At 36.8% G+C, this 23296-nt stretch overlaps 3 protein-coding genes and 1 long non-coding RNA gene across 4 annotated transcripts; all 4 read right to left on the bottom strand.

Annotated features, from left to right (window-relative positions):
- Window positions 1-72: 72 nt before the first annotated feature.
- On the bottom strand, window positions 73-23247 carry LOC135744139 (zonadhesin-like). Its single transcript, XM_065262106.1, has 8 exons — window positions 23002-23247; window positions 22706-22790; window positions 7268-7527; window positions 7021-7177; window positions 5823-6448; window positions 4065-4194; window positions 1818-1971; window positions 73-705 (listed from the first exon to the last, which is right to left on the bottom strand). Exons 1-8 carry the CDS (start codon window positions 23245-23247, stop codon window positions 669-671), a joined length of 1695 nt encoding a protein of 564 aa, XP_065118178.1. The 3' UTR covers window positions 73-668.
- LOC135744122 (MAM and LDL-receptor class A domain-containing protein 1) lies at window positions 7594-17430 on the bottom strand. Its single transcript, XM_065262094.1, has 15 exons — window positions 17185-17430; window positions 16893-16977; window positions 16623-16769; window positions 13458-13595; window positions 13116-13372; window positions 12820-12904; window positions 12530-12697; window positions 10963-11100; window positions 10619-10875; window positions 10323-10407; window positions 10078-10212; window positions 8288-8425; window positions 7946-8202; window positions 7650-7734; window positions 7594-7598 (listed from the first exon to the last, which is right to left on the bottom strand). Exons 1-15 carry the CDS (start codon window positions 17428-17430, stop codon window positions 7594-7596), a joined length of 2226 nt encoding a protein of 741 aa, XP_065118166.1.
- On the bottom strand, window positions 17516-19909 carry LOC135744123 (MAM domain-containing protein 2-like). Its single transcript, XM_065262095.1, has 4 exons — window positions 19659-19909; window positions 19367-19451; window positions 19098-19244; window positions 17516-17664 (listed from the first exon to the last, which is right to left on the bottom strand). The coding sequence occupies exons 1-4, from the start codon at window positions 19902-19904 to the stop codon at window positions 17516-17518; spliced, it is 627 nt and encodes a 208-aa protein (XP_065118167.1). The 5' UTR covers window positions 19905-19909.
- LOC135744031 (uncharacterized) lies at window positions 19998-21115 on the bottom strand. Its single transcript, XR_010530653.1, has 3 exons — window positions 21029-21115; window positions 20771-20905; window positions 19998-20138 (listed from the first exon to the last, which is right to left on the bottom strand). It is a non-coding gene; the product is annotated as an uncharacterized lncRNA (long non-coding RNA).
- Window positions 23248-23296: the final 49 nt, after the last annotated feature.

Below are 23296 nucleotides of genomic sequence, written 5' to 3'. Positions count from 1 at the left end.
ATAAAATAAAAAACATTGATCGCCATAATGGTGGTTTGTTGAAACTGAAACTCAATTGTCAATTATTTTCTCTCTCTCTCTCTCTCTGCACTAAATGACAGTGCCGTGGTTAAGGGGTGGTATTATTATAATAAGATCCCCTTCTGACATCACAAGGGGAGCCAATTTTCAATGACCTATTTTTAACATCTTTGCAGAGAATAGTTTATCAAAACTAAGTTACTGGGTTGATCTTTTTCATTTTTCTAGGTTGATAGAAGCACTGGGACACCCAATTATAGCACTTAAACATGAAAAAAGTCAGATTTTCATGATATGTCCCCTTTAAAGTATTGTACATTTTGTTTTGAGTAAACATTCATCCACCGTAAACGTTTTTAGAAAATTAAAATAAGCATTACAAATAAACTAACATACATTTACGCCTGGCTACAAACGTAGGAATGTTAGTTTTTGTTTTTGTTCATTCAGAGGTTTTAGTGGAAAACTGTTTGTTGTAAGACATTGCATGTTAGGAAATATATATGTTATGTAATTCCAGATATAAAGTAAAAATCAAAAAACATCATAGACCAGTTTTATCTAGTTAACTACTTAAAGTAGTTTGTTAGTTGTGGTGTAGATGAAGGTCAGTAGTGATGACAGGTGCAGTCAGTCTTCTGTCTGTTTTAGCGCAGGAGCCATTTCTGTAGCACTGCGGACCGCCTGTACATTAAAGAGGTAAACAAACATTTAAGATTATTACAGTGTGTTGTGATTTTCTAATAAGAGAATGCCAAAAATTTACTTTGAAAAAATATATAAATAAGAAATGAGTTTTGTTTTACTGTTCCAAGGTATGTGAAATGTCATTGTTTACTGTATAAATAATAAATGTTATGGTTTTCATGGGATTTTACACATCATCCAGTGTGTGGGTCAGTGCTCTCAAACAGGAATACCCAGTCTGATACACATTCATTTTTCCATCATGTAGCAAAAGAAAATTCTTGCTACAATACATATCAAAATGATTTATATTCACTTTGTATATTTTTGTGTTTTTTCCTAACCTTACTTCTTATCCTTTATCTCACTCACTGGGGTTTGTAAGGCTTATAAAGCTGCCTTAAAAGCATTTATTGTCAAAGTTAAGTACTGCAGGACAAATACATTTGAATTAAAAAGGTTTCTTTTCACATTTTGTCACAATTTTGGATTGATTTAAGCCATGGTTGGGTCAAATATGGACAAACCCAAACCTATGGATAAATCTATGCTGGATTGTTGTAACCCAACCATGGGTTTATACAATCCAGCACAGGTTTATTTGTAACCCAACGGTTGGGTTTGTTCATATTTGACCCAACACAAAACAAACCAACATTTTTTAAAGTGTAGGTTTATACATCCAGCATTACTAGGGATAGCCAATTATTTTGCTATAAATAAATAAATAGATAGATGTATGTACGTATATATGTATACATGTGTGTGTGTGTGTGTGTGTGTGTGTGTGTGTGTGTGTGTGTGTGTGTGTGTGTGTGTGTGTGTGTGTGTGTGTGTGTGTATAAATTCTATAAAGAGCTAAAAATGATTTGCTTTTTTACATATACATTTTCTAAAATGCCTTACAACAGGAGGCTTTTATTTATTTATATGCACATGCACACACACACACACACACACACGCCAACATAAAGTTTAAAAACCCCTGTTTTAAGGCATGCTTGAAAATTAATATGTAAACAGCAATTAATTTTTAGCTCTTTATAGAATTAATTGTAAGTGCTGAAACTGACTGCAATTATTTCTGTGAATAAAAATAAGCTGCTGACCTTCGTCTGTCTGTCACTCTCCAGCTCTCTCCAAACTCCTTCACATTCTTTGCCTGCTCCCCGTTCGGCTTCATCATGTCATTTTTGCTACTGCCGTCAAAATTTCCACAGAGACCTCCAATCTTCTTTTTATACACATGGGAAAGAGTTATCACTGCACATAGAGAGAGAGAGAGAGAGAGAGAGAGAGAGAGAGAGAGAGAGAGAGAGAGAGAGAGAGAGAGAGAGCAGTAGTTACACTATTGTGGGATCCTTAAATCTTATCACCTTTTGCATTTTCTTCGAACAAACAAAATTGAGTAAACCTGGGCTGAGCTCTTCATTTAAATTGGCCAGGCCTGGTTATTGATTTGATTGTTTAATAATGTTTCATGGGTAAAACAATGTTGTGACATTAAACACTACTAATCCAACTTTGTTGCTATAGATTTCACATACTTTAAAAGACAATTAAACTGTCAGTACTAAACTAAGAACAAACATTCAAATAATGAACAATAGCAAAAATATACACAACAGAACAAATATACAAAAGAGATTCAGATCTAAAATTACTGAACTTTTCAGGTACAGAAATAAAAAAGTTATCAAATCCTTATTACGTTGTTATTAACAATGTTATTGTTTGAATAACACTACCCATACAATGTACTGTTACACATGCGTTTTATTTCTAAACTGTTAACTAAAGAAATAACAAACTATGTTTATGATGATATTTGTACAAATTATTTTTATATTTATATTTATATCATATTTTTAATATGCATATTTTTGCTATCTGAACCACTAAGATGTGGCTTTCCATATGTCCTATTCATGTGTGTGCACAACTATTCAGTTCTCAAGCAACGCGTGAGTAGCACATTGAGATCTCTTTTGTGTTTTCTGTGCAAATGATGCAGTGATTCACTCTAGTGATGATGCAGCCCTGTCCTGAGCATCGTTCGTGTTGCCCTGGACCATTGCATACCGCTTAATGTTAAGCCCTGTAAATGCTGGTATACTGTCAGTGAGGCTGTTATTAACCATTTAGTCCCATGTTGTAACATTCAAGCTCAAAACTTCAAAGTTTCCAAAAATATGATTTTTATAAAAACAATTTAAGGGGACATTTCACAAGACTTTTTAAAGATGTAAAATAAATCTTTGGTGTCCAAAAGTACATATGTGAAGTTTTAGCTCAAAACTATGGCAAGCCGTTTTAACTTTTATTCGTTCAGTTCTTGATATAAACAATTACATTTTCAGTAGTTAATATTTTAATTCTTGATATCAGAAATTATATTTCTTCTAGTAACAATGGCAATTGTTGATATCAAGAATTACATTTTCACTAGTAAACATGTTAATTCTTGATTTTAGCAAATTAATTCTTGATATATCAACAATTAACATTGTTACTAGTTTAAATGTAGTTCTTGATTTCAATAACTGAATTGTTGATAAAGAATTAACATTGTTACTAGTTGAAATGTAATTCTTGATATCAACAGATGAATTTGAGTGCAGCCTATGGTGACATTTCACTAATTAAAAAACAATTACAGATATCAAGAATTATAATTTTTACTAGTGGAAATGTAATTATTGATATCAACAATTGCCATTGTTACTAGTAGAAATGTAATTTCTGATATCAAGAATTAAAATGTTAACTAGTGAAAATTGAATTGTTGATATCAAGAACTCAACTAATAAATGTTAAAACGGCTTGCCATACAAAAGACCATACAGAGATATTGATTATAGCATGTTAAAATTGCCACTTTGTAGGTGTGAGCAAAAATGTGCCGTTTTTGGGTGTGTCCTTTAAAATGCAAATGAGCGGAAAAAAATGCAAACACTGATCGCCATACTGGTGGTTTGTTGAAGTTGAAACTCTTTTGTGCTGTTTATTATTTTGCGCTCTCTCTCTCTCCCTCCTCTCACTCTTTTCTTGGATAGTGTAGTATTATTCTAATAAGATCCCCTTCTGACATCACAAGGGGAGCCAAATTTCAATGACCAATTTTTTCACATGCTTGCAGAGAATGGTTTACCAAAACTAAGTTACTGGGTTGTTCTTTTTCACATTTTCTAGGATGATAGAAGCACTGGAGACCCAATTATAGCACTTAAACATGAAAAAAGTGAAACTGCCAGATTTTACTATTGTGCTTCAAATTTACACGATTGGCAGTTTGCAAGATTGTATCACACATTAAAGATTATTTATCTCATAAATTAAATATCGTTCATCATTACCGGCTCTGCCTTTGCCATTAAACTCGACAGTGAGGCCAAAGTCAGTCTTTAGGAAGAGTCGAGAAGAGCGCTCGTAAATTTTAATTCCTTCAGTAGGTGAGATAGGAGGACGAACGCTCAACCCATCTACCTGTAAGTGAGAAAGAGAAAAGCATAAGCTGATGAAAACTAGTTATTCTGGCAGTACTCCACACTGACCACAAGAGGACGGTGAAGAGTTGCTCTTAAATACCATATTTCCACCTCTCAGCTTCTTTTCTTGGGCAGCCAGTGATGTACTACAGTCAGATAAGATGTTTTATAATAAATAGAGAAGTGACCAGTGCTCTCTGTTAGCATGCGATAGAGAGAAATTGACAAGAACATCATAAACTGTATACATTATCTTGATGATATAATGTAGGCTACCTTAAAATAAAATAAATTTGCTACAGTAAATGTTCATGCTGCTTATTTTACAGCTTTAGATGACCTGGAATAAAGTCTTTGAAGTCATCATATGATAAGACATTTGGCTAAATCCCCTTTTATGTTCCAAAGAAAAACTAAAAATCATATGGATTTGAAACAGCATATGGATGTGTAGATAATAGCTTCAATGGGTAATGGCTTCATTTTTGGCATATCCAGTTCTAATGCAGATTGTTTTGCACCGCAACATTTTGTGGCTATCAATCTGCTACTTTGCTGTCTGAAATCCAGTATTAAAACCAGGCACCGTGTAGCAGTGCCCACTAAATGAGTCTCTACTGCTAGGTGTACACTACAGAATGGGTCTTTATAGGGTATCCTGACTTTAAACGTACGTATGGTGTAATAGATAAACACTGGGATTGGCTACATGGTTATGCAAATGTCATAGTTTTAATAAACTTCTGAAAAATCTTTTAACTTGGAGGCCTCCAAAATAAGAGCTTGCAGAATAAAAGTTTTTGTTAACATCTTAAATGTGTGTGTAATGTGTATACTAATTATGTATATATAAATGCACACACATGTATGTATATATAAATGCACACACATGTATGTATATATTAAAAAATATTTGCATGTGTATAAACATTTGTATATTTACATCATATATAAATATTTATTATATAGTTTCCTTAAAATTATACATACATGTATTTGTATTTCTATATACATAAAATTTGTTGATGTACTGTGTATAATAGTTATGTAAACAAAAACTTTTATTCTGCAAACGAATAGTCGTGACTTATCATTAGGCAGCCCTAGCCAAAATATCACAGTACAACCGAATGCCAACCAAATGTTGAAATCAAAATGTGTTTGATAAATGTTAAAGGTAGGTAAACATGGTAAACAAGTCTTCAACCATAGATTGTAAAATTATGTGAAACGGAAGATGAGAGTCTAAAAAATGAACACCGACAGTAGGTGGCACTTATTGGTTTTAACACCTGGATCACTGAACCAGAGAGTATGATGAACAATACAGAAATGAAAGATGATCAAAATAAAGAAGATCTGAGAGGTAAGAAGGTGGGAGTGGGGAGTAAATCATTAACACCTCAATCAGCATCAACCCAAAAGGCACTATGCCGGCCCAAACAGCATGGATTTTATTAGTAGAAGCCAAATATAAAGTATTAAAGCATACAATGTCTTCATAGTTGAGGTACCCTTAAGTCTCAGGAATTTTTGCATCAGCTGCCACTTCACATTTTTAAAGTATGCACGTAAGAAGCAAACACCAAAAGCACAAAGCTTCAAAAATGCTAAAAATGCACTCACCGTAATTTTCAAATCCCATTTAAAATCCACAGTGCGGTTATAAGCCCTGATTCTGATGACACGTATACGACCATTATTGTTGTTATCTTCCTCACTGCTGCTGTCTTCCTTGCTGCTCTTGTTTTCCTCACTGCTGCTGTCTTCCTTGCTGCTCTTGTTTTCCTCGCTGCTCTTGTCTTCCTTGCTGCTCTTGTTTTCCTCGCTGCTCTTGTTTTCCTCGCTGCTCTTGTCTTCCTTGCTGCTCTTGTTTTCCTCACTGCTGCTGTCTTCCTTGCTGCTCTTGTTTTCCTCGCTGCTCTTGTCTTCCTTGCTGCTCTTGTTTTCCTCGCTGCTCTTGTTTTCCTCGCTGCTCTTGTCTTCCTTGCTGCTCTTGTTTTCCTCGCTGCTGCTGTCTTCCTTGCTGCTCTTGCCCCTGCCCATGCCGCTGCTCATGCCGCTGCTCATGCCTTCCTCGCTGCTCTCGCCTTTGGTTTTTTTGTTGATGGAGACCACATAAACTTCTGGGATGTTGCTGGGCAGGCCAAAGCTTTGGGCCAGGACGTAGGACTCCTTGCCCTTAAACTTGTGCTTCATGCTGTCAAAGGTCTTGAACTCGGGTTTGTCATCGATTGTGCACTTGCTGAACTCTGGTATAAAAAGGCACAACAGTTAATGAAAATTAAATTAAATGTCAATTAAATGTCCTGGGTCTTTAAAGCTTTATAATGGTGGCAAATGGTGCTTTTGATTTGAAGCCCAAAAAAACTCCTTCCATCTTTCGCATAAGTAATCCACGCGGCTTCAGGGTTAATAAAGGCCTTCTGATGTGATTTTGTGAAAATTATATATTTATATATAATCTAAAATTATATATTTATATGTAATCTAAAATTATATATTTATATGTAATCTAAAATTATATATTTATATGTAATCTAAAATTATATATTTATATGTAATCTAAAATGATATATTTATATGTAATCTAAAATGATATATTTATATGTAATCAAAAATGATATATTTCTATATAATCTAAAATTTAAAATTATAAAATATATCTTTAGATAAAATCAGAAGCACCATTTACTAACATTTTAAAGCTTGGAACAGCTAGGATACTTTCTAATATAACTCTGATTATGAACTGAATGTTTTTGGTGGTATAACGTTACACTGTATTTCAAGATTGTAATGATATTAATGCAAAGATTTGTACCAGTGTCCTGGCAACTGTAATCCCCTTCCTCGGTCATGTGACATATCTCATCTTCATCACATTCATGATCTTCGCATTCTATCTCCCCACCATCATCATCATCTTCCTCACACTTACATCTCTGTGAGCAATGGCCGTCATACCAGACATCACCAAACTGTAGCAAAAGAGAGCAGGAAAAAATATGTTTTTTAAGGGTTGAAAAAACGAAAGAATAAAGTGTACATTTTGCATGACCGTCACTCACGTCGTGAATATCGCCATTGCTGTCTACACATACGCACTCGTGGATAGGCACACATACACCCTGTTTAAGCACAAAGCCGTCGTCACACACACAGCCTGGCACACATGGCTCTTCAGTGTCACAGTTGGGTGGACCGTGTAGATGTGAACATGTAGGCTGGCAGGTAGGGATGCAGTCAGTGTAATGACTGTTCTTGGGGCAAGAGGGGGTTGTGGGTGACAATGAGACTGGAGGTGGTATGGTCGGAGGGTTTGTTAAATCTGAAGAAAAAGTACAGCGTTTAACCAGATGTTAAGAATACTTTTGTTAAAGTTGCATGTGAGCAATCACTCTGTAAATTAAGTGGACAGAGTTTTATTAAAGCTCAAATGTTGAAACATACCATTACAGGTTCCTCTGTGTAGAGAGACATCATCAATGGAAACATCTGACAGGGGTGTGCTTCCTCTACGTCCCTCAAAGATCACCTAACAGATCAATTACATTTATAGATTTTGACACATTTCTTCATATACCACACATAAATGATTTCAGGACCGTAGCACATCATGTCCCATAAAACACTCTGAACAGGATACATTTAGAGAGGAACTACAAGCCTGCTTTGATTACTTTAAAACTTCACTGATGGGAGCATTATTTTGTTTATTTTTATGTAATCCTCAAACCTTCACTGACCTGAAACTTCCCTGTTGGTGTCAGGTCCACCAGTGCACGGTACCACATGTTTCCCTGGTTTTCTCTCTTCTTCCACACCTCTTTGGCCACATTTCCCTGCAGATGGTAGACGCTCAGTCCCATGGTGTTACCGGAACCGTACATGTGGTACCAAAACTGAAGACACTGATTTTGAATGTCAGTGCACTCTGAACTGATGATACGTGCCGTGTCACCATAACTGGCACTATCACCCTCGATGTACATGTAGAAACCACCTAGACATTTACATCAGGACAATCACTTTAGAAATCAACGCAATAAATGTATCGATCGTTTTTCAGTAAAGAAATCAGGACCCACTTCCTGTTGTGTGGTCAGAGGAGGGGCCAGTCATCAAAGAGGGGGTGGAGCCTGTATGTCTTGTCCAATCAAAAGCATCAGTCGGCATCTGAGTCCAAGCGCAGATATCACCGTCAAAATCACAGTTCAGGTTACAAACTGTTGAATGAAAAAAAAACACAATCATCATTGTTAGTAGTTAACAATGATCTACTACGCTGTCATATTGACCTGGAGTGCACCAGGTTACCGAACCTGGTCTGAGTTTGTTAACCCTAGGACATAGACATGACCTCCTGATGAGGCACGCATGTGATTTCGTATCGATTATAACACATATTTTAAAGGTAGCTTATTACTTTGCAATAAACTTAGTTTTGTAACCAGTATTAGTGTTGTGATGGATCTTTGATTCATACATAAGGAATGTTACCCACAGATGAAGTTTATTATCATAGAGTGAAAGACAGTTTAAGTGTGCTCTCTTTCTTTCTCTTCATCTCTTATTTAATGTTCAATAAACAGATTAGGGCTGAACAATTCTTCTTCTTCCTTTATTTCTTAACGGCATTCCAGCATCTACGGCTATATTCATGGTGAGAACCAGGTAATCCATACACAGGTTTTATTCAGACAAGTTGATTTATACACAAGTTGGGGGAGGGACAATTTGGTAACTCCAATTTGCCTAACTTGCGTGTTTTTGGCCTGTGGTAGAAAACCGGAGTACCCGGAGTAAACCCACGCTGACACATGCAGAAACTCCACACAGAAAGGCCACCTGCCCTAGCCAGGGCTCGAACCGGGAACGTTCTTGCTGTGAGGCAACAGTGCTACCCATTGAGCCAGTATGCCGCCCGGGCTGAACAATTAATGGAAAACTAATCTGAATTACAACTACAGGTGAAACAATTACATAATTGCCAAAAGTCTCAATTGCAGTTGTCCATTTGTGCTCATTTCTGTGTGTTCAGAAGTATGTTTGGGCACAAAATACAGTGATGAATCAGAGATTTTAAAATTGATAAGTTGAAGTGTCCTTAAACATTCATTTAGAATTTTTTTACTAACAACATACTGTATTTTCCGGACTATAAGTCACACTTTTTTCATAGTTTGGCGGGTCCTGGAACTTCTAGTCAGGTGCGACTTATACTCTGGAGCGACATACAGTCTGAGAAATACGGTAACTCCCATAATTATTTGTGATTTACATTATAATATTTCATTTTGTATGTTCAGAATTTATCATGTAGCTGCTTCACATAAAGTTCTAAAACATTTCAAAACTTCAAATGTAAAATCTAGTACTCACCATTAATAATCAAATTTACAATATCAAGGTGAATAATCGTCATTTGCATTTTTGTCATAACCGTGCAGCTCTAAAACAAATAATAATGTTGGTAAATTCTGGATAAAAGAACTTGAATTCAAAAACTCGTATAATGATGGATATCATATCAGGGCCTTGGTATCGCGACATGTATCGTAGCGTTAAGTTGTTGGTGATACACAGCCCTAATTGATTGAATTCAAATAATCTGAATACACAAAGTTGTCACTGATGATGCCACAAATAAATTATTTAAGGAATAATTAATGACAGGCTGTTAAATTATTGAAAAACAAAATGCACATCCAAGGTGGTAATAATAATATCCGCCATTTCAAATAATATTATTCCGCTTATGTATTCCGGTTATACCACAAATACCACAATTATTGCTCTGGTGATTATTGTAAGACATTTGACAGATCAGATCTCAACCAATCAAAATACATAGAACCAGAATACAATCTATACATACCTGCACTTCCACCCTCTGAGGTTGTAGTTTGTATGGGTGCAGCTGTGGTTTCAAGGGGACTGGATGTAGTTTGGATGGGTCCAGGTGTAGTTTGGATGGGTCCGGGTGGCAATGAGACTCCAGGGTTTGTTAAATCTAAAGAAAAAGTACAGCGTTTAACCAGAATTTGTTAAAGTTGCATGTGAGCAATCACTCTGTTAATTAAGTGGACAGAGTTTTTTTAAAGCTCAAATGTTGAAACATACCATCACAGGTTCCTCTGTGTAGAGAGACATCATCAATGGAAACATCTGACAGGGGTGTGCTTCCTCTACGTCCCTCAAAGATCACCTAACAGATCAATTACATTTATAGAGTTTGACACATTTCTTCATATACCACACATAAATGATTTCAAGACCGTAAGACAACATGTCCCATAAAACACTCTGAACAGGATACATTTAGAGAGGAACTACAAGCCTGCTTTGATTACTTTAAAACATCACTGATAGGAGCATTATTTTGTTTATTTTTATGTAATCCTCAAACCTTCACTGACCTGAAACTTCCCTGTTGGTGTCAGGTCCACCAGTGCACGGTACCACATGTTTCCCTGGTTTTCTCTCTTCTTCCATACCTCTTTGGCCACATTTCCCTGCAGATGGTAGACGCTCAGTCCCATGGTGCTACTGTAACCGTACATGTGGTACCAAAACTGAAGACACTGATGTTGAATGTCAGTGCACTCTGAACTGATGATTCGTGCCGTGTCACCATAACTAGCACTATCACCCTCGATGTACATGTAGAAACCACCTAGACATTTACATCAGGACAATCACACTTTAGAAATCAACATAACAAATGTATCGATTGTTTTTCAGTAAAGAAATCAGGACCCACTTCCTGTTGTGTGGTCAGAGGAGGGGCCAGTCATGGAAGAGGGGGTGGAGCCTGTGTGTCTTGTCCAATCAAAAGCATCAGTCGGCATCTGACTCCAAGCGCAGATATCACCGTCAAAATCACAGTTCAGGTTACAAACTGTTGAAAGAAAAAACGCAATCACCATTCCAAGTAGTTAACAGCAGTCTGCTTAACCAAGAATAGAAGATCGGATTAAAGGACAAGTTCGGTATTTTACACTTAAAGCCCTGTTTTCAGATTGTTTATGGTGAAATAGAAACGTTTTGACTGAAATGTCGACATATGCGGCTGCCCCGAGAATTTTTGGGTGTTTGTGTTTCACCTCCCACCTCTACAATGGGTTTATAGGTGCACTGGAGCAATCCTTTCTAAAATGCATTAAACTTTCGTTTACAAAGACGTGAAACTCACCGTGGTCAAGGGTGTTCACTGGTATGCTCACACAAAAATCGCTGCAAAATACGCATTCCAACAGGTTTTATTGTAGTTTTGTCAACTCCATTGACTTGTATTAGATGTGCTGTGAGGTACGGTATTACTCCGCGCTGGGAACTTTGTTTCTATTCTTGCAATTGGCAATGGCAGAATAGCGCCACCACCTGGGCTGGAGTGTATTATTCAAGCTCTCAGCGGAAGAATGTACGGGTGTGAGGCGTTTGGAAAAATAGGTCCACAAGTTAACAACGAATCCTAAAACACCTGTTGGAAAGCATCTTTTGCAGCGATTTTTGTGTGAGCATATCAGTGAACACCCCTGACCACTCGGTGAGTTTCACGTCTTTGTAAACAAAAGTTTAATGCATTTTAGGAAGGATTGTTCCAGTGCACCTATAAACCTATTGTAGAGGTGGGAGGTGAAACACAAACACCCGAAAATTCTCGGGGCAGCCGGATATGTCGAAATTTAAGTCAAAACCGTTCTATTTCATCAAAAACAATCTGAAAACAAGGCTTTAAATGTAAAATACCGAACTTGTCCTTTAATAGCCGTTTGGCCAAGACTCATTTATGTGGCTGACTGTAAATAGAAGAGAAAATGCATAAAGTGACCAGGTGTAAAAAGGCCCTATATTGTCTGCTGGAATGTAAAAAAATGTTTATTGTTAAATAAAGTAAAATAAATATAGTAAAAAAAGCACGTTCTGAAAATGTAACTTTGGAACAGTGAAAGAGTTGTCAAAATATTTAGGAAAATGAAAAGGCCAAAATTTTTATTCTTGCATCCCTACTGTTTCAAACTACAGCACCTGTTACAATAAAAGTCTGATTTCTATAGACCCATCTAGCAGAAAAAAGTTTTAAAAACATTTAAAGTGGTCTTTGATGCTGAATATAACACTGATCACCATAATGGTGACTTTAAATGAAACAAAACATCAACATCTAAACCTAATAAGTGAATTGTCTTTGTTTTCAAAATAAATATTTTTACAAAACATTCAGAAATAATGTTTTATAACAGTTTAAAAAAAAAGATTATATATAAATATACATTTTTAACGGTTCTTAAAGTTCAGTCTGTGAAATATTTACATTCTATACATACCTGCACTTCCACCATCTGAGGTTGTAGTTTGTATGGGTCCAGCTGTGGTTTCGATGGGTCTGGGTGTAGTTTGGGTAGGTCTGGGTGTAGTTTGGGTAGGTCTGGTTGTAGTTTGGATGGGTCCAGGTGTAGTTTGGATGGGTCCGGGTGGCAATGGGTTTGTTAAATCTGAAGAAAAAGTACAGCGTTTAACCAGATGTCAAGAACACTTTTGTTAAAGTTGCATGTGAGCAATCACTCTGTTAATTAAGTGGACAGAGTTTTTTTAAAGCTCAAATGTAGAAACATACCATCACAGGTTCCTCTGTGTAGAGAGACATCATCAATGGAAACATCTGACAGGGATGTGCTTCCTCTACGTCCCTCAAAGATCACCTAACAGATCAATTACATATATAGAGTTTGACACATTTCTTCATATACCACACATAAATGATTTCAGGACCGTAGCACATCATGTCCCATAAAACACTCTGAACAGGATACATTAAGAGAGGAACTACAAGCCTGCTTTGATTACTTTAAAACATCACTGATAGGAGCATTATTTTGTTTATTTTTACGTAATCCTCAAACCTTCACTGACCTGAAACTTCCCTGTTGGTCTCAGGTCCACCAGTGCACGGTACCACATGTTTCCCTGGTTTTCTCTCTGCTTCCACACCTCTTTGGCCACATTTCCCTGCAGATGGTAGACACTCAGTCCCATGGTGCTACTGGAACCGTACATGTGGTACCAAAACTGAAGACACTGATGTTGAATGTCAGTGCACTCTGAACTGATGATACGTGCCGTGTCACCATAACTAGCACTATCACCCTCGATGTACATGTAGAAACCACCTAGACATTTACATCAGGACAATCACTTTAGAAATCAACATAACAAATGTATTGATCGTTTTTCAGTAAAGAAATCAGGACCCACTTCCTGTTGTGTGGTCAGAGGAGGGGCCAGTCATGGAAGAGGGGGTGGAGCCTGTGTGTCTTGTCCAATCAAAAGCATCAGTCGGCATCTGACTCCAAGCGCAGATATCACCGTCAAAATCACAGTTCAGGCTACAAACTGTTGAAAGAAAAAAACACAATCACCATTCCAAGTAGTTAACAACAGTCAGAGTCTGCTTAACCAAGAATAGAAGATCGGATTAAAGGACAAGTTCGGTATTTTACACTTAAAGCCCTGTTTTCAGATTGTTTATGGTGAAATAGAAACGTTTTGACTGAAATGTCGACATATGCGGCTGCCCCGAGAATTTTTGGGTGTTTGTGTTTCACCTCCCACCTCTACAATGGGTTTATAGGTGCACTGGAGCAATCCTTTCTAAAATGCATTAAACTTTCGTTTACAAAGACGTGAAACTCACCGTGGTCAAGGGTGTTCACTGGTATGCTCACACAAAAATCGCTGCAAAATACGCATTCCAACAGGTTTTATTGTAGTTTTTGCCAACTCCATTGACTTGTATTAGATGTGCTGTGAGGTACGGTATTACTCCGCGCTGGGAACTTTGTTTCTATTCTTGCAATTGGCAATGGCGGAATAGCGCCACCACCTGGGCTGGAGTGTATTATTCAAGCTCTCAGCGGAAGAATGTACGGGTGTGAGGCGTTTGGAAAAATAGGTCCACAAGTTAACAACGAATCCTAAAACACCTGTTGGAAAGCATCTTTTGCAGCGATTTTTGTGTGAGCATAACAGTGAACACCCCTGACCACTCGGTGAGTTTCACGTCTTTGTAAACAAAAGTTTAATGCATTTTAGGAAGGATTGTTCCAGTGCACCTATCAACCTATTGTAGAGGTGGGAGGTGAAACACAAACACCCCAAAATTCTCGGGGCAGCCGGATATGTCGAAATTTAAGTCAAAACCGTTCTATTTCATCAAAAACAATCTGAAAACAGGGCTTTAAGTGTAAAATACCGAACTTGTCCTTTAATAGCCGTTTGGCCAAGACTCATTTATGTGGCTGACTGTAAATAGAAGAGAAAATGCATAAAGTGACCAGGTGTAAAAAGGCCTTATATTGTCTGCTGGAATGTAAAAAAATGTTTATTGTTAAATAATGTAAAATAAATATAGTAAAAAAGCACGTTCTGAAAATGTAACTTTGGAACAGTGAAAGAGTTGTCAAAATATTTAGGAAAATGAAAAGGCCAAGATTTTTATTCTTGCATCCCTACTATTTCAAACTACAGCACCTGTTACAATAAAAGTCTGATTTCTATAGACCCAGCTAGCAGAAAAAAGTTTTAAAAACATTCAAAGTGGTCTTTGATGCTGAATATAACACTGATCACCATAATGGTGACTTTAAATGAAACAAAACATCAACATCTAAACCTAATAAGTGAATTGTCTTTGTTTTCAAAATAAATATTTTTACTAGGGCCGGGACTCGATTAAAAAAATTAATCTAATTAATCAGAGGCTTTGTAATTAATTAATCTAAATTAATCGCATTTTAATCACATATAAATATTTGACCTGAGAACATTAAGAAGTAATTTTTTTACATGGATTTTTAGTATACACTCTTAGAAATGATGTGTTAATTTTATACACATCATTGTGCGGTAAGCTTTTAACACATTATGTGTAATTTTAAGACATTATGTGTCATTTTGTGTTGATTTTGTGTTCAAGTATAAAACATGTTGTGTTAAAAGTAACACAAAATGTGTTGTTTCAATAATAACACAGAGATGGGTGGATTCCAGGATGACGCAGTTTGTTGTCCCAGAATCAACACTAATGTGTTGTTTTGACTGTCTGTGTTCCGGTACCTATTTGCGCGGATCCCCCACCTCACGTATAAAAACAACAAAACATAATATACTATATAGCCTATATTAAAATTAAAATATAAAAAATATATTATGCACATTTTTAAGTTGCACATCGTTTATAGTTTTCTTAAGTGGGATTCAGATGTGAAAAGCGCTGCGTAATGTACGCGCTTTTAGTCTTACCATTGAAACTTAACAAAATTAAAAAATAAGAGGTGATATATAGCTTTAGCCTACATAAATGCTTGTTTCTTTAATGTTGCAAGATCCTCTTCAGGTTTTCTTGCTGTTATGTTTATAATAGTTCATTGTTCAGAGTTCATATTGATGATCTTATAGTCCATTTAAAAATGTTCTTACAAACTGACTCTATTCGTCAGAAAAACACCATTTAACTTTTTTCCTTTACCTGCCGTCGCTATTCTCTGTGCGTGTCCTCTGTCAAAGTAGCCTATTAAAATTAATATGAAGTTGATTTTTGAAAGTCTTAAGCACACCGCAAATCAAACGTGCTGCTATATGCTCTAAATGCGCGTGTAAATGTAATTTCTGGGGACTGCCAAGCTGATTTTTAAGTGATATAGGCTACTCATTGCATGTTTTGGCATTCGGTAGCATATGCATCAATGAGATGCACGGTGTTGCTTTTAATGTTCTTTTTAATTTATATTCACAAAACCTAACAACAAAACATTGTTTATAATTAGTAGACAAATTATTTGAAACGAAATTCATTTTAAAGTAGCAAACAAAACTTAAATTAAACTCGCAATAAGCTAATTAAATTGAAACAAAACAACATTACAACAATATTTAAACCCAGCAATACTCAAACATTAACATATAACAGACATTAGGATACATGTTAAAATAATCTGTAGTTTGTTGGTAGATGTTTATTGGGCAAAACCTCCGTTGCAAACCTCCATTTACCAGAATAAATAATTTTTACTTTGAAACTGATGCGTTGTCCCGTTAAAATCAGCTGTTCGTTTAGGTTCCGTCTACTTTTATTTAAACTGCAGCACAACTCCGGAGTTCTCGAACTAAAACAGGGTCTGCAGCATTTACGAATGACTCCGTTAATAAGTGCGATTAAAATGCGTTAAAATGTTTAACGCGTTATTTTTTGTGTAATTAATTAATCTTAATTAACGCGTTAAAGTCCCGGCCCTAATTTTTACAAAACATTCAGAAATAATGTTTTATAACAGTTTAAAAAAAATAAAAGATTATATATAAATATACATTTTTAACGGTTCTTAAAGTTCAGTCTGTGAAATATTTACATTCTATACATACCTGCACTTCCACCATCTGAGGTTGTAGTTTGTATGGGTGCAGCTGTGGTTTCGATGGGTCTGGGTGTAGTTTGGGTAGGTCTGGGTGTAGTTTGGGTAGGTCTGGTTGTAGTTTGGATGGGTCCGGGTGGCAATGGGTTTGTTAAATCTGAAGAAAAAGTACAGCGTTTAACCAGATGTCAAGAACACTTTTGTTAAAGTTGCATGTGAGAAATCACTCTGTAAATTAAATGAAACAGAGTTTTGTTAAAGCTCAAATGTAGAAACATACCATCACAAGTTCCTCTGTGTAGAGAGACATCATCAATGGAAACATCTGACAGGGATGTGCTTCCTCTACGTCCCTCAAAGATCACCTAACAGATCAATTACATATAGTTTGACACATTTCTTCATATACCACACATAAATGATTTCAGGGCCGTAGCACATCATGTCCCATAAAACACTCTGAACAAGATACATTTAGAGAAGAACTACAAGCCTGCTTTGGTTACTACAAAACATCACTGATGGGAGCATTATTCTGTTTATTTTTACATAATCCTCAAACCTTTACTAACCTGAAACTTCCCTGTTGGTGTCAGGTCCACCAGTGCACGGTACCACATGTTTCCCTGGTTTTCTCTCTGCTTCCACACCTCTTTGGCCACATTTCCCTGCAGATGGTAGACACTCAGTCCCATGGTGCTACTGGAACCGTACATGTGGTACCAAAACTGAAGACACTGATGTTGAATGTCAGTGCACTCTGAACTGATGATACGTGCCGTGTCACCATAACTAGCACTATCACCCTCGATGTACATGTAGAAACCACCTAGACATTTACATCAGGACAATCACTTTAGAAATCAACATAACAAATGTATTGATCGTTTTTCAGTAAAGAAATCAGGACCCACTTCCTGTTGTGTGGTCAGAGGAGGGGCCAGTCATGGAAGAGGGGGTGGAGCCTGTGTGTCTTGTCCAATCAAAAGCATCAGTCGGCATCTGACTCCAAGCGCAGATATCACCGTCAAAATCACAGTTCAGGCTACAAACTGTTGAAAGAAAAAACGCAATCACCATTCCAAGTAGTTAACAGCAGTCTGCTTAACCAAGAATAGAAGATCGGATTAAAGGACAAGTTCGGTATTTTACACTTAAAGCCCTGTTTTCAGATTGTTTATGGTGAAATAGAAACGTTTTGACTGAAATGTCGACATATGCGGCTGCCCCGAGAATTTTTGGGTGTTTGTGTTTCACCTCCCACCTCTACAATGGGTTTATAGGTGCACTGGAGCAATCCTTTCTAAAATGCATTAAACTTTCGTTTACAAAGACGTGAAACTCACCGAGTGGTCAGGGGTGTTCACTGGTATGCTCACACAAAAATCGCTGCAAAATACGCATTCCAACAGGTTTTATTGTAGTTTTGTCAACTCCATTGACTTGTATTAGATGTGCTGTGAGGTACGGTATTACTCCGCGCTGGGAACTTTGTTTCTATTCTTGCAATTGGCAATGGCGGAATAGCGCCACCACCTGGGCTGGAGTGTATTATTCAAGCTCTCAGCGGAAGAATGTACGGGTGTGAGGCGTTTGGAAAAATAGGTCCACAAGTTAACAACGAATCCTAAAACACCTGTTGGAAAGCATCTTTTGCAGCAATATTTGTGTGAGCATAACAGTGAACAACCCTGACCACTCGGTGAGTTTCACGTCTTTGTAAACAAAAGTTTAATGCATTTTAGGAAGGATTGTTCCAGTGCACCTATAAACCTATTGTAGAGGTGGGAGGTGAAACACAAACACCCGAAAATTCTCGGGGCAGCCGGATATGTCGAAATTTAAGTCAAAACCGTTCTATTTCATCAAAAACAATCTGAAAACAGGGCTTTAAGTTTAAAATACCGAACTTGTCCTTTAATAGCCGTTTGGCCAAGACTCATTTATGTGGCTGACTTTAAATAGAAGAGAAAATGCATAAAGTGACCAGGTGTAAAAAGGCCCTATATTGTCTGCTGGAATGTAAAAAAATGTTTATTGTTAAATAATGTAAAATAAATATAGTAAAAAAGCAGATTCTGAAAATGTAACTTTGGAACAGTGAAAGAGTTGTCAAAATATTTAGGAAAATGAAAAGGCCAAGATTTTTATTCTTGCATCCCTACTATTTCAAACTACAGCACCTTTTACAATAAAAGTCTGATTTCTATAGACCCAGCTAGCAGAAAAAAGTTTTAAAAACATTCAAAGTGGTCTTTGATGCTGAATATAACACTGATCACCATAATGGTGACTTTAAATGAAACAAAACATCAACATCTAAACCTAATAAGTGAATTGTGTTTGTTTTCAAAATAAATATTTTTACAAAACATTTAGAAATAATGTTTTATAACAGTTTAAAAAAATAAAAGATTATATATAAATATACATTTTTAACGGTTCTTAAAGTTCAGTCTGTGATATATTTACATTCTATACATACCTGCACTTCCACCATCTGAGGTTGTAGTTTGTATGGGTCCAGCTGTGGTTTCGATGGGTCTGGGTGTAGTTTGGGTAGGTCTGGGTGTAGTTTGGGTAGGTCTGGTTGTAGTTTGGATGGGTCCGGGTGGCAATGGGTTTGTTAAATCTGAAGAAAAAGTACAGCGTTTAACCAGATGTCAAGAACACTTTTGTTAAAGTTGCATGTGAGAAATCACTCTGTTAATTAAGTGGACAGAGTTTTATTAAAGCTCAAATGTAGAAACATACCATCACAGGATCCTCTGTGTAGAGAGACATCATCAATGGAAACATCTGACAGGGATGTGCTTCCTCTACGTCCCTCAAAGATCACCTAACAGATCAATTAAATATAGTTTGACACATTTCTTCATATACAACACATAAATGATTTCAGGGCCGTAGCACATCATGTCCCATAAAACACTCTGAACAAGATACATTTAAAGAAGAACTACAAGCCTGCTTTGATTACTTTAAAACATCACTGATGGGAGCATTATTCTGTTTATTTTTACATAATCCTCAAACCTTTACTAACCTGAAACTTCCCTGTTGGTCTCAGGTCCACCAGTGCACGGTACCATATGTCTCCCTGGTTTTCTCTCTGCTTCCACACCTCTTTGGCCACATTTCCCTGCAGATGGTAGACGCTCAGTCCCATGGTGCTACTGGAACCGTACATGTGGTACCAAAACTGAAGACACTGATGTTGAATGTCAGTGCACTCTGAACTGATGATACGTGCCGTGTCACCATAACTAGCACTATCACCCTCGATGTACATGTAGAAACCACCTAGACATTTACATCAGGACAATCACTTTAGAAATCAACATAACAAATGTATCGATCGTTTTTCAGTAAAGAAATCAGGACCCACTTCCTGTTGTGTGGTCAGAGGAGGGGCCAGTCATCAAAGAGGGGGTGGAGCCTGTGTGTCTTGTCCAATCAAAAGCATCAGTCGGCATCTGACTCCAAGCGCAGATATCACCGTCAAAATCACAGTTCAGGCTACAAACTGTTGAAAGAAAAAACGCAATCACCATTCCAAGTAGTTAACACCAGTCTGCTTAACCAAGAATAGAAGATCGGATTAATAGCCGTTTGGCCAAGACTCATTTATGTGGCTGAATGTAAATAGAAGAGAAAATGCATAAAGTGACAAGGTGTAAAAAGGCGTTTTATTGTCTGTTGGAATGTTACATTTTTTTTATTGTTAAATAATGTCAAAAAAAGCACGTTCTGAAAATGTAACTTTGCAACAGTGAAAAAGATTATCAAAATATTTAGGGAAATGAAAAGGCCAAGATTTTTTTCTTGCATCCCTACTATTTCAAACTACAGCACCTGTTACAATAAAAGTCTGATTTCTATAGACTAAGCTAAGAGAAAAAAGTTTTAAAAACATTCAATGAGGTCTTTGATGCTGAATATAACACTGATCACCATAATGGTGACTTTAAATGAAACAAAGCATCAACATCTAAACATAATAAGTGAATTGTGTTTGTTTTCTAAATAAATATTTTTAAAAAAACATTTAGAAATAATGTTTTATAACATTTTTAAAATAATAAAAAATTATATAGAAATATAAATTTTTAACGGTGCTTAAAGTGCAGTCTGTGATATATTTATATCTATACATACCTGCACTTCTACCATCTGAGGTTGTAGTTTTTATGGGTGCAGTTGTGGTTTCGGTGTGTCTGGTTGTAGTTGGGGTAGGTCTGGTTGTAGTTGGGATGGGTCGGGGTGGCAATGAGACTCCAGGGTTTGTTAAATCTGAAGAAAAAGTACAGCGTTTAACCAGATGTCAAGAACACTTTTGTTAAAGTTGCATGTGAGGAATCACTCTGTTAATTAAATGAAGCAGAGTTTTTTTAAAGCTCAAATGTAGAAACATACCATCACAGGCTCCTCTGTGTAGAGAGACATCATCAATGGAAACATCTGACAGGGATGTGCTTCCTCTACGTCCCTCAAAGATCACCTAACAGATCAATTACATATATAGAGTTTGACACATTTCTTCATATACCACACATAAATGATTTCAGGACCGTAGCACATCATGTCCCATAAAACACTCTGAACAGGATACATTTAGAGAGGAACTACAAGCCTGCTTTGATTACTTTAAAACATCACTGATGGGAGCATTATTTTGTTTATTTTTATGTAATCCTCAAACCTTCACTGACCTGAAACTTCCCTGTTGGTGTCAGGTCCACCAGTGCACGGTACCACATGTTTCCCTGGTTTTCTCTCTTCTTCCACACCTCTTTGGCCACATTTCCCTGAAGATGGTAGACGCTCAGTCCCATGGTGTTACCGGAACCGTACATGTGGTACCAAAACTGAAGACACTGATTTTGAATGTCAGTGCACTCTGAACTGATGATACGTGCCGTGTCACCATAACTAGCACTATCACCCTCGATGTACATGTAGAAACCACCTAGACATTTACATCAGGACAATCACTTTAGAAATCAACATAACAAATGTATCGATCGTTTTTCAGTAAAGAAATCAGGACCCACTTCCTGTTGTGTGGTCAGAGGAAGGGCCAGTCATCAAAGAGGGGGTGGAGCCTGTGTGTCTTGTCCAATCAAAAGCATCAGTCGGCATCTGACTCCAAGCGCAGATATCACCGTCAAAATCACAGTTCAGGCTACAAACTGTTGAAAGAAAAAACGCAATCACCATTCTAAGTAGTTAACAGCAGTCTGCTTAACCAAGAATAGAAGATCGGATTAACAGGCGTTTGGCCAAGACTCATTTATGTGGCTGAATGTAAACAGAAGAGAAAATGCATAAAGTGACAAGGTGTAAAAAGGCCTTTTATTGTCTGTTGGACTGTTAAAAAAATGTTTTTTTTTAAATAATGTCAAAAAATATAGTAAAAAAGCACGTTCTGAAAATGTAACTTTGCAACAGTGAAAAAGATTATCAAAATATTTAGGGAAATGAAAAGGCCAAGATTTTTTTCTTGCATCCCTACTATTTCAAACTACAGCACCTGTTACAATAAAAGTCTGATTTCTATAGACCCAGCTAACAGAAAAAAGTTTTAAAAACATTCAATGAGGTCTTTGATGCTGAATATAACACTGATCACCATAATGGTGACTTTAAATGAAACAAAGCATCAACATCTAAACATAATAAGTGAATTGTGTTTGTTTTCTAAATAAATATTTTTAAAAAACATTCAGAAATAATGTTTAATAACATTTTTAAAATAATAAAAAATGATATAGAAATATACATTTTTAACGGTGCTTAAAGTGCAGTCTGTGATATATTTATATCTATACATACCTGCACTTCCACCATCTGAGGTTGTAGTTTTTATGGGTGCAGTTGTGGGTTTGGTGTGTCTGGTTGTAGTTGGGGTAGGTCTGGTTGTAGTTGGGATGGGTCCGGGTGTCAATGAGACTCCAGGGTTTGTTAAATCTGAAGAAAAAGTAAAGCGTTTAACCAGATGTCAAGAACACTTTTGTTAAAGTTGCATGTGAGAAATCACTCTGTAAATTAAACGAAATAGAGTTTTTCTAAAGCTCAAATGTTGAAACATACCATTACAGGTTCCTCTGTGTAGAGAGACATCATCAATGGAAACATCTGACAGGGATGTGCTTCCTCTACGTCCCTCAAAGATCACCTAACAGATCAATTACATATATAGAGTTTGACACATTTCTTCATATACCACACATAAATGATTTCAGGACCGTAGCACATCATGTCCCATAAAACACTCTGAACAGGATACATTTAGAGAGGAACTACAAGCCTGCTTTGATTACTTTAAAACATCACTGATGGGAGCATTATTTTGTTTATTTTTATGTAATCCTCAAACCTTCACTGACCTGAAACTTCCCTGTTGGTGTCAGGTCCACCAGTGCACGGTACCACATGTTTCCCTGGTTTTCTCTCTTCTTCCACACCTCTTTGGCCACATTTCCCTGCAGATGGTAGACGCTCAGTCCCATGGTGTTACCGGAACCGTACATGTGGTACCAAAACTGAAGACACTGATTTTGAATGTCAGCGCACTCTGAACTGATGATACGTGCCGTGTCACCATAACTGGCACTATCACCCTCGATGTACATGTAGAAACCACCTAGACATTTACATCAGGACAATCACTTTAGAAATCAA

This window comes from Paramisgurnus dabryanus, chromosome 6 (genome assembly GCF_030506205.2).
Source record: "Paramisgurnus dabryanus chromosome 6, PD_genome_1.1, whole genome shotgun sequence".
Lineage (NCBI taxonomy): Eukaryota > Metazoa > Chordata > Actinopteri > Cypriniformes > Cobitidae > Paramisgurnus > Paramisgurnus dabryanus.
Note: the sequence above shows the minus strand (reverse complement) of the source record. Positions and strands in the feature narration are given on the sequence as shown.